General features: G+C 38.2%; 1 protein-coding gene and 1 long non-coding RNA gene across 2 annotated transcripts; both read left to right on the plus strand.

The window, feature by feature from the left end:
- The first annotated feature begins 8859 nt into the window (after nt 1-8859).
- LOC112181286 lies at nt 8860-10019 on the plus strand. Its single transcript, XR_002928751.2, has 3 exons — nt 8860-8957; nt 9109-9156; nt 9928-10019. It is a non-coding gene; the product is annotated as an uncharacterized LOC112181286 (long non-coding RNA).
- A 1121-nt stretch (nt 10020-11140) lies between these two features.
- Nucleotides 11141-11715, plus strand: LOC121050887 (T-complex protein 1 subunit zeta 1-like). Its single transcript, XM_040512306.1, has 2 exons — nt 11141-11365; nt 11546-11715. Exons 1-2 carry the CDS (start codon nt 11194-11196, stop codon nt 11602-11604), a joined length of 231 nt encoding a protein of 76 aa, XP_040368240.1. The 5' UTR covers nt 11141-11193; the 3' UTR covers nt 11605-11715.
- Nucleotides 11716-11895: the final 180 nt, after the last annotated feature.

The raw sequence follows: 11895 nt of genomic DNA on the forward strand, positions 1-11895 counted from the left end.
GGTACTGCTTCCCGGTTTATTCTTTGCTGGGAGTTTCTCCACTTAGAGCGCGGGCCCCAAAGTTTACCCCTATGGTTTGGGAGTCTCCGCCTCCGGGTTGGATCAAGGCGAACACAGATGGGTCTTTTTCAGATCCTGCTAGAGCTGGCTTTGGCGGAGTATTTAGGGATTCAGATGGTCTCTTCCTGGGAGGATTTTCTTATAATGTGCTGTCCCAAGTGCTATTGATGCTGAGGTTCTAGCAGTTATTGAAGCAGTTGAGGTGGCAATGGTTAGACGTTGGACTCATGTTTAGTTGGAAACTGATTCTGCTTTGGTGGTGCATTACTTCAATAAACTTGATCTGATTCCTTGGAGATGGCGTATCCCTTGGATGAACTGTTTATACAAGATTAGCCATTTTACCTTTCGGATATCACATATATTCAGAGAAGGAAATGCATTGGCAGATAAATTTGCTCGCTATGGTGCTTTGAATATGGGGGCAGTTTGGTGGAGGAAACTCCCTACATCCTTTCTCTTAGAGTATGCTAGAGACTTGGCTTCTAGAGTTACTTTTCGCTTCTCTTAGTGCAGGCTTGTTCTTATTTATTTGTTCTGTTACACTATTAGGTCTTGGTTTCTTAATTGTTATGTTCTTATTTGTACTGTGTGGGGTCTGTCTATCCATCCAGGCTTTGGTCTAGTCCCCCTCCCATGTTTGTATCTTTGTTCATTTTAATAAATTCCTGGCAAGGGACGGGCGGTGGGCTCCCAGTTGTTGCGGTCCCCTTCGGGGTTGTGTGGGTGCTAGTCTCCCCTTACAGACTGCTTCAGAGAAACTAATATCGCCTAATCCTTGCTAGTTTAAAAAAAAAAAAAAAAAAAGGTTATAAAGCTTTATTACCTTAGGGGCATAATCGGAATCAAAAAAATTAAAAACTGACATTTTTTAACATGACCTCATTATTCATATGGACTAAATTAATATTATTATTATTATTATTATTATTATTATTATTATTATTATTATTATTATTATTATTATTGTTATTATTATTATTATTATTATTATTATTGTAATTGTTATTGTTATTGTTATTGTTATTGTTATTGTTATTGTTATTTGTAAAAGTAAAATGACAATTGAAATTGATCTACTCATTTCATTTCATAGCCCCTTTATATTGGAAGAGAATTACAACGGAAATATCAATTACAATGATGACATTAACTACTGATTGGTCCTTGATCCATGCTGATTGATGGTGATTGCTAATTACTTGATTCCTTCTCGGTCAATCACTTTGACGAAGGCACATAATGTGTTTTTCCTTTAACACTCCCCTTGTGCCAAGTCAAAGATGAAATGGTGCATGAGTTTGTTGCCTCACTAAAAACCTTGCCAAGTAACAATAAAAACCCTGTGGGACAAAAATACACCTTGGTCGAAGGAAAAGAACACAACGCACCTTTTACATTTGAGGTGAAATGTGTGTGTTAGACTCCCTCTAACATCTACACCTCCCCCTGATCCTTACATTAATCAAGGGAGCTTGGAAAGTCTTCACATTCCTATGCTTTTCACATGTTTCTCAAATATGGCTTTAGGCAATGATTTGGTGAAAAAATATGCCACATTCTCCTCAGACCTTACTTGATTCACTTGAATCTTGTGGTGGGCCTGTTGTTGCTGATTGTAGAAACACTTCGGTGATATGTGTTTTGTATTATCATCCTTGATATGCCTAGCTTCAATCTGTTCGATGCAAGCTACATTATCTTTATTAATGCAAGTAGGCTCTTCAATGGTAGAACTCAAACCACTAGTCCTCGAATATGTGTGATGATAGCTCTTAACCATACACACTCACGAACCGCCTCATGTAGAGTAATGATCTCTGAGTGGTTTGAGGAGGTAGCCACAAGGGTTTGCTTGGTTGATTCTAAGATATCGTCATGTTCCCACTGGTAAATATAAAACCAATTTGGGAACGCCTTTATGTAGGTCAAAGAGATACCCAGTATCAGCAAAACCAACCAAAACGTCATTTGGCGTTTCGTGTAGTGAGTGACGCTTTCGCCATCAACATTTCCTTTAGGGATTGCAGTTCCATCTACGGCCCTCTTATCTCTCTGTAGGGAAAGAACAGTCTCAAGTCAATGGTTCCTTTTAGGTATCGAAAATGTTCTTGATACCATTCCAGTGACACTGCATTGGCGCTGAGCTAAATCTAGCTAACAAGTTCACTGAGAATGCAATGTCTGGTCGAGTACATTGGGCTAAGTACAATAATGCACCTATTGCACTTAAATAGGGAATTTCAGCTCCCAACACCTCTTCGTCATCTTCCTTTGGACGAAATGGATCTTTCCTTGCATCTAAGCTTCGACGATCGTGGGAGTGCTAGCAGGATGCGCTTTATCCATGTTATATCGCCTGACTTTTGGACATACGCAGACTGGTGGATTAGTATTCCACAAACTCGGTGTTCTAGTTCAAGACCTAGATAGAATCGAGTTTTCCCAAGATCCTTCATCTCAAATTCGGATTTCAAGTAGCTCGCGGTTTCTCTTACTTCATCAAGAGTACCTATTATGTTCATATCATCAACATATACAGCTACAATTGCAAATCCAGTACTTGTTTTCTTTATGAATACGCAGGGGCATACTTCATCGTTCTTATATCGCTTCCCAATCAAGTAGTCACTTAGACGGGTCTACCATATCCGCCCGGATTGTTTCATTCTGTAAAGTGAGTGTTTCAACTTAATTGCAAACGCACTCCGTGGTTTAAAGTCACTTGACTTGGTAATGTAAGGCCATCAGGCACTTTCATATATATCTCTGAATCTATATCCCCATAGAGATGTAGTGACCACATCCATGAGCTGCATTTCCAGTCCTTCGGAAATTACTAAGCTAACTAAGTAGAGGAACGTTATAACGTCCATTACGGGAGAGTATGTCTCCTTGTAGTCAATTCCAGGGCGTTGTGAGAAACTTTGCGCCATAAGGCGAGCCTTGTACCTCAGGACTTCATTCTTCTCATTACGCTTTCTGACAAAGACCCATTTATGTCCTACAGGCTTTACACTTGGTGGGGTTAGCACTACCAGACCGAATACCTGTCTCTTTGTCAAAAAATCTAATTCTGCCTAGATTGTTTCTTTCCATTTAGGCCAATCTGCTCTTTGTTGACATTTGCAATAGAGCGTGGTTCGATATCATCGTGCTCTATGATTCCTTGAGCAACAGTATATATCATCAATGTGTATGGAAGATCTTTGTATCAACTCATATGCACTCTCATAATCCTTTGAGATTTCTTTGTTCTCTGGAATCATTTTAAACATCAGAGCGTCTCCAGTATTGATTCATGGACATAACTATAATCAGAGACAATCTCATGAGGGATTCTATACATTGATGATTAGTTTGTGCCTTACTCGCCCTCTTCTTCCTTGGGTGAGTGTCAATCGACCAAGTGGCCTCCCCCTCTTCCTTTAGGGAGCCACGGCCTCAACCACACCTCCACTAAGTGTGGTTGCAGTGCCTCTATCTGCAACACCATGCCCCTTGGGGACTTCTAACCTTGCAGGCATATTTGCAGCTGGTATATGTGATCTCGTCACTTTTACGATATCAGTAAACGCATCAGGCATCGAATCTGCTACGTTCTGAAGATCGATTATTCTTTTCACTTCACTTTCACATTATGAAGTGCGGGGATCAAATGAGACAAAGTGGGGACAAACCACAACAATTCCTGTCGTTCCCTTGGAAAATCATTTTTCCTATCTCCCTCTAACGACGGGAAGACTGTCTCATCAAAGTGACAGTCCGCAAATCTAGCGGTAAAGAGATCGCCTATCAAGGGTTCCAAATAGCGGATAATTGTTGGGATTCGTATCCAACATAAATACTTAATCGCTCTGAGGACCCATTTTGGTGCTCTGTGGGGGCGCAATAGGCACATATACTGCTAACCAAATATGCGTAAGTGTGAAATGTCAGGCTCATATCCAGTTACCAACTGGTACGCAGAAATGGTTGGCTAGCTGTGGGTCTGAAACGAATAAGTAAAGCTGCGTGCAATATTGCATAACCCCATGCAGATATAGGCAGGTTGTGCGCATAACCAATGCCCTAGCCACCATTGTAGCCTTTTGATGGTGGCTTCTGCGAGACCATTTTGTGTATGCACATGGGGTACAGGATGCTCTACATCGATCCCGATAGACATGCAATAATCATCAAATGCTTTTGATGTAAACTCTCCAGCGTTATCAAGCCTTATAGACTTGATAGGTGATCAGGGTGGTGAGCCCTTAAACGTATAATCTGTGCTAGGAGTTTTGCAGCATTTCTTGTGGACAATAAAGCGACATGTGACCAGTGTGTCGAAGCATCCACCAGAACCATAAAGTACTTGAATGGTCCGCATTCTGGATGGATAGGTCCACAGATATCTCTTTGTATCCTTTGTAAGAATGGAATGTTTTGTTTTGTATCTTTAGCATAGGAAGGTCTCGATCCTGTTTTTGCTAAAGAGCAGGCTTTACAAAACGAGTGATTGCCTTTGAAATAGTCAATGAGGCATAATGGGAGGAGGTAGTGCTTCTGGTACTTCAGAAGGCAATGACTGCATTTGAGCAGTACTAGGACCGACACCTTGCAGTGTGACGGATTTTTGTCCCATTTTATTTTTCACTCGAAAAAGGGATGTCCATATGAGTTCTTTAAAATACGGATCATCATGTCACGACCTGCCCTAGGCGGTCATGCCAAAGCCTGTATGAGTCAGTGTCCCACATTTCATTGTTGGTGACAGCATAGGATTCAATGATCCGAATCGTAGTGAGGTATAGTCCACTAGATTGACTCATAAGTTTCTCTAAATGCGTTTCCTTCCACATTCATTAGAGGTAATATAAATGTATTCAGTTCCATTCTCACAGTATGTTTTTACATGATAACCGTTGGCATGAATATCTTTGAAACTTTAACAAGGTTCGATTAGCTCTTGGTGCATATAGAGCGTCTGTGACTTTAAATATCTCATATTCTTTAGAGTATTTCTATTTTAGTAGAATGATAATCTTTTCATTCTAATAATTTTTTTCTCTAGATGTATTGCTTTACATCTTTATAGTGCAATTTTGAACCATGTAAATATGTGTAGTAAATAAATTTGAATAAATTCAGTGCTTCAGAATAAAATTGAAAATTTATTAATAAGCCAACGATAATCAAATCAAGGTCTTTGTTCAGAAATCTAATTCATCAAACCATTGTTTAAGACCAAATAATAGTCTAATTAAAAATGAGGCATTATGCCTTCACAACTGTCTTTGGAAAATAGATAAAGCATCAGTCAAAAACTAGTGCATCCATTACTGAGCAAGTTCCTTGTTGCCATTGAGGTCTGCAATAGTGAGGTTGACATTTGGGTCATGGCCTCCTTCTTCCATATAGTGAGTTTCTTGTTCTTTAGACTCCCTATATCTCTTGTAAGTGGCTGCAACTATGTTGCTTGCTTGGCAGTTCTTGTACCAATGCCCAGTGACTTCACACCTATAGCATGGTTCATTACCAACTCTATCCTGTTTGACTGAAGGGTTCTTAGGTGCCTTTTTGCACCTTTTTTCCACCACCTCCACGTCCCTTTCCACATGGTGCATTGTTGCCACGTGGGTAAGGATCAGCAAGTCCACACCCCTTTGCGTTGGAGTTCTTTCCACCTTTCATTATTCCATAATTAGCCTCAGGAATTTTCATTGTCCCAATAGGCCTAGCATTGTTGTTCAAGCGAACCTCATTATGTCTCTCAGCCACTTGCAGTAGGCTTATCAACTTATTGAAGGTTGTGATTCTTTCGTTGTCATACTCCAACTTATACTGGTTCGCTAGTATAAACGTTGAAGTAAGAAAGGTGGTAAGAGTCTTGTAGATCATATCATCTTCTGTGATTTCCCTTCCACAGAAATTGAGACGTGCCTTTAAGCGCAACATGTCCTTATTGAAGTCATTGACCTTTTTATAGTCAACCAACACTACTACAAAAAGTTAATCACACAACACTAATCACACAACGGAATAGAAATCTTCTGTTGTATGTTTAAGTAAAATCCTTTGTACAACAGTATTAATAATGTTCCGTTGTGTGAATGTCAACAAAGTAATAACTTTTTTCTCAGAACTACATTGCACAACACAATTAAGTGTTGTCCGTTGTCTGGGTCTTAAAAATTTAGCGGCAGATTTCCCTCCACTCTCGAGTCTTGGTTGCCTCTTGAAATCTGAAATTTGGGGTACTTAGTACAACGGTGCTTGACATTGTCCGTTGTGTGATTGAAAACTAGACACCAAATTTTGAGGAAGCTTGCTGGGATATCTTCCACTAGGCAAACCTTGTGCAAGATGTAAAAATCAGACAACAGAAGTTATACTTTTCTGTTGTGTGAAGTGGGAACATAGATGGCAGCATTTTGAGCCAAAATGCAGCAGGCGGCATATTTCCCTCCATGTTTTGACATTTTGATTTTATGTCATACACTCTTACGACAGTGTGTTGTGCTTCTGTTGTGGGATCGACTTCAGAAGTAATATTTGAAGTTCAAATCATTTCATTTCCTTTCATTCTCTCTCCCCCGCATTTGTGCTTCTTCGACATTACTTTTCTCTTCTTCCATCAAACCCTAAAATCCAATTTTTCATCTTTAATCCTTCGCAAGAACCCCAGTTCCCAAATCACTCCATCTCAACCTCAAATTACGCCATTTCTTCCCTGAGCACGCCAAGCTCCGCGACGGTCACGACTATCTCGAAGCCATCAAACAATCAAGTCCCTCATTCTCTCATATCTCTTTCTCTTGCCATCTCTCTCTCGTAGTTCTGAAACCCCAAAATTCTCCAGAAATTTCATGAATCACATTGAAATCTCAAACCACCCAAACAGCCAAAACACTTTCTACCCTTAAAACCTTCGCTGCTTCTTCCTCCTCCCCTGCACTTGTCTGCCTCTCTCTTCATCAAGAAACCCTAAAAAGGAAGACGATGCCTTTCCGGCTCAGAATTTTCTCCAAACTGTGCCATGTGGATTTCGTCATCACCAATTCGATCTATCAACTTGGATGAGTAGCTGATGGGTTCGTCAAGGATGGCACCATTGACTCCATATCTTGCTTGAAAGGTCAGTGGGGCACTCAGGTAATCATTTGTTATCCGCTAGTTAAATTGCGGCAGTTTTGAATAAGTTATTTTTCTACTATGGAGGAATTGTTGTTTGTTTTATTGTTTAGTTCATTTGAGGATTGAAATTGTTACATTTCATAGCAAGATTTGTGTGGAATAATTGGTTTCGAGGTCTGAGTTTTTGCTGAGGAAGTTGTTAAATGGAGAAAAAGAAATAAATTCCTGAAATGATTAGTAGAAATTTTATTCATGGGTCTTGATATTGCTTCATTATCAAATTTAGGCAAAAATACACAAGCTACTGCAAGAGTCGAGTTTCCCTATGGAGCCTAATATATAAGAGCTCTGTCTCTCCATTTGTTCTTGGCTTTAATGCCTTCATGAGATTTTTGTCCTTTTCCCTATTGGAGATAGAGTCGCAGAAACACAGCAGACTGAGGTTTAAAGCCAAAGTAATGATTATCTGTTCATAATGATAGCTTCATACCTTTCATTAGTTTAAACACATGGTCATTGTTAATAGCCAGTAAGATTAGGCCAACGAAATCCAATAAGCCAACCTTATAATTAGAGGAGTTCATCAATTCGATACTTATACTTGCTTTTGATGGCTCTTGTCTTCAGATGAGAATGTCATATAGTCCAGCTCTCATCTATTCCTTTTTCTAGTGCAATGGACTGACTGTAACTGCATTGGAGCTCTTGGTCAGCTTATGGTCTGTGGTTTAGGATTTCAATTCAATGAAACAGCATGCATTTCTGTGGCGCATTAAATTTACGATACCTCATACAGCTGAAAATGTTCACATTGTTGTTTGTGATATAATCTAAGTTTATACAAGCTATAAAGAAGCTGGGTCATTATGTGCACTGTTTCAATAATGATTAAACTTTTACGTCTATTGAGGGTTTGGATCATTATGTGCAATATTCACTTTGAATGTTTACGAAATTCAACAACTCTTCCCCATATTTTGTCTGCAAGACTTATCTCACCAGCATTTGCTTGTAAATTTTTATCTCAGGGTGTACCAGGCTTGGAACTAAGGAGCTGTGATATAATTCTTAAGACATGGAGCAAGTACGCCATCTGTCAAATTGCCACCGGAGTCTTGTCTACTTGAATTTTCTGGGAAAACTTCTTTAGGTATGGCATATCTGACATAAAATTTTTGCTTATAATTACTTTCCTGTGCAGCTTTAATATCCTTAAACATGCTTCTTCTTTCTTATGACAGGGCCGAAGTCTGCTGATCTGTGACTGAAGATCTCTACATAGGAGTCTGGGTTTTGGGTTTCTAAATAGGAGTCTAAATAGGAGTCTGGGTTTTGGGTTTCTTGCCTTTGTTTTTGTTCTGAGTTTCCAACCTTGGAATTGATTGTAGGCTATGTAGAAATCTGATGGTAAGAACCCTCTTCTTATTGTTTCTTCTTTTCATGATTAGAGTAATCAGCAAAAGAACAAGTGGTTTCATTTTCAGCAAAAGCAAAATAAGAATTGGGGTTCACTTGATTTGATGGCTTGAATTGCATGATGCCTGTTTTCATTTTTCTTTTTTTATGAACAGACATAATGTTTAACCTTCTACTTAAATGCATTATTCGGGGTGAAGCTATTTGGTTGGCATTGATTGCTATTGATCTTTCTTCTGTGTTCCACTGGTGATAATGTGATTTTTTTTTTTTTTGTTTTGGTTGTGCAGGTTCTATGCAAACGATTATTTGTATTGTTCAGTTGCTGCTTTTCTTGGTCTGTATTGAGATTGGTCATTGTCTAGGTATGTTGGTGATTAATTTGGTGGGTTTCCGGTTTCTGGTTTTGGTTTTTTTTTTTTTTGTGGCTTTTGTTCTTTAGTCAGTTCTATTGTCTTCATTGATTGAATATAGGTATATGTAGAAATAAATGGTTTCTTTGTTTTTGGTTTGCAGATATCAGTAACAGTGTGCAATCGGAATTTGAAAGTGCTTTGAACTTGGGTATGAAATGTTTTTGTCAGACTGCATACATAATTATGTAGATGTTTTTACAGGATGAGTTGAAGTTCTATATAGAACTTGGACCACACAAATGATAAATGGTTGTATTGAGTTTGATTGCTCAGTGACTAAAATAGTACTAACATGGTTGTTATCAAAAATTCGTGCTAGGATTATTGAATCACAGGTTTTACTCCATCTAAGAAGACTATTTATATTGCTTTGCATGATTAGTCTTATATATTTGTAACAAGTTGGAAAATTTTCTAATCAATCAAGAGTGTTTCTCTGATAGCAATCTGGTCTTACAACATCTGTAATCTAATGGTATAAAAACTTATTATTGGTGAATCACTTAATGATTTATTAGGAAATTTGTGGTAGATTCTGTTTCCTCTGCTTAAATTTTGTAGATTTTGTGCTTCTGTTCATATTTTACAATTAAGATGGATATTACATGTTTAAAATGAGATTATACTCCATTTAAGAAAAACGACTTACATCAGTTTGCATTGTTAGCTTTATACATTTACGAAAAGCGAGAAAATTTTCTAATCAATCAAGAATACTTCTCTCATATCGACATGGTCTTACAACATCTATACTCCTGTCGATTGATGAATCACTGAATTAAGTTAATAGGAAATGTGGCACGTAAACTGCATGAATCATGATCATTTCACAATCTTAGTATATGCAAAAGTCCTTATGATTCTGTATGATTTCTCTGCCAAAGTATCTTCATTTTTTTCTTTCATTAATGGCTTGCAGATCATAAAGGATTGTGGATGTGGCTGCTGCTGGTGCGGGCAACGCAAGTAGGGATCCAAATTTGATCCCACCACCTCCTCCAACCATTCCACCCCATGTAAAGCCAGGAGTCCTGACTTCTCCCAAGTATTCTATTACGAGTAGGAAACAATTGCTTGCAAACCACGTCAAACTCACTGTGAAAGCTCCAGATTGTGTATTCTACCAATATTCTGTATGTCTACCTCATGTCATTCTTTTGCTGTGCAGTTTACTATGTTCAGTATAAAATTCTTAATGGCATACTATTCCTCACAGGTTCATATTACTTCTGAAAACAAGAAGGCCGCTCAAGGCAAGGGAATTGGCAGAAAACTGGTTGACAGGCTCTATCAAACATATTCTTCTAAACTTGCTAATAACAAGTTTGTGTATGATAAAGAGAAAGCTCTGTATACAGTTGGTCCTCTGCCGCAGAACAAGCTTGACTTTACAGTTCCCTTGGAAGAGACATTTGCAAAGAGGTATATCCGACTATTGTTCTCTTTTTTGTGTTCTTGCTTTAAAGATTCCTCTGTATATCTCTTATACAAGAATCCATATATTTTCTCAACTAGGATTGTTCTCCAATTTAACAATTTCAAATTCAGTTACTCACTTTGCTCTATTTATACTTAATTGAAGAATTGCCTAATATCAATCATCCAAGTCCAGTTTGTGAGTACAATGATCAATATTGATTGTTATTTATTTATTACCTTCTGTCAAATTTCTGAATTGGTTGTTTGACTAAAAAATGCTTCACTTTGGTAAAGATCTGAGAGAGGCCTCCATAAGTATTTCCATAAATACATTTAAAAAAGAAAGATTAATCTGGAAATCTGCTACTTTATGGTTCTACATCTCGCCTTAAATGTTATGCGTATGCAGGAAGCGTATTACAAACAACTTGATTATTCTCTATTGCTCTAGTAAAATCAATACCACCCCCCCCCCCCCAAAAAAAAAAAAGCATTTTAAGAATTTTCTGAATGTCACTGTGAATCTTAATCACAATATATGACAAGATGAAAACCTAAAATGTTAGCTAGTTTTAGGAATACCCATCAGAATACTGTTTATAAAGTCTGGTCATATTAGTTTTGTCAAGTTACGAATACAGCATAGCTGTATTGGTGTTTTGTTATGAACTAGCTATACTTTTGTACAGTGTAATTCTTTTGTTCAACCTTTTTCTAACCCCTGATTTTGTAGATTATTGCTCTGAGAAGAGCAAAGAGGAGAAATATGGAACGGTTGGTTTTGGCTTGTGGAGGGGAGGCAGTGAACTCTGTAGATGATTTAACTCCTGATTGCCTTGGCTGGGCTGGACTTGTATATGAGCACGTCCTTGGTGAAGAGAAGTACACATTTGTCGAAAATGTGAAGAACCCTCATTCTTGCACAATCTTAATCAAAGGTATTCAGTCAGTAGCTCCATGCAAATTGCAAAGTTCTATATACAATTTTGTTCTCTATCCATGTCTCGATATATATCTTGCATCCCTGTCATGGTAATGCGTACATGATACACATAATTTTAGTGCCATTGCCAAGTCATGTGGTAGTTTAATTCTTATTTTCACTTTTAATGGTGCAGGGCCTAATGATCATACAATTGCCCAGATTAAGGATGCTGTTCTTATTTACTCTAATTAACGTTTTTCTGGTTTTCAACAGTCTTCAATTATGACAGTGAGGACTGGGAAGGAAGACATTAGAGCCATAACAAGGATGCCCACTCTGCGGTAATGATCCAAAGCTCGAGAAGCAACGTAAATGAGTTTTGGACTGGAATCTTAGAGCTCGAGAAGCAAGTGCTATGGATTACCTCCTTTCAGCATATGAGCTACTAAGTTTGATTCATGTGTAGGTAGTAGCTAGGAAGGCTTGTTTGGTACATTATCTAATAACTTGAATGTTTGGAAGTTTGAAAAACTTATATGATAT

This window comes from Rosa chinensis, unplaced genomic scaffold (assembly GCF_002994745.2).
Source record: "Rosa chinensis cultivar Old Blush unplaced genomic scaffold, RchiOBHm-V2 RchiOBHmChr0c20, whole genome shotgun sequence".
In the NCBI taxonomy this organism is placed as follows: Eukaryota; Viridiplantae; Streptophyta; class Magnoliopsida; order Rosales; family Rosaceae; genus Rosa; species Rosa chinensis.

What these genes read in the sequence shown, in the direction of transcription:
- LOC121050887 (XM_040512306.1), top strand. Translation starts at nt 11,194, where the DNA reads ATGGAACGGTTGGTTTTGGCTTGTGGAGGGGAGGCAGTGAACTCTGTA. An exon ending in TTGCACAATCTTAATCAAAG is followed by an intron (nt 11,366 to 11,545) that starts GTATTCAGTCAG and finishes TTAATGGTGCAG; the next exon opens with GGCCTAATGATCATACAATT.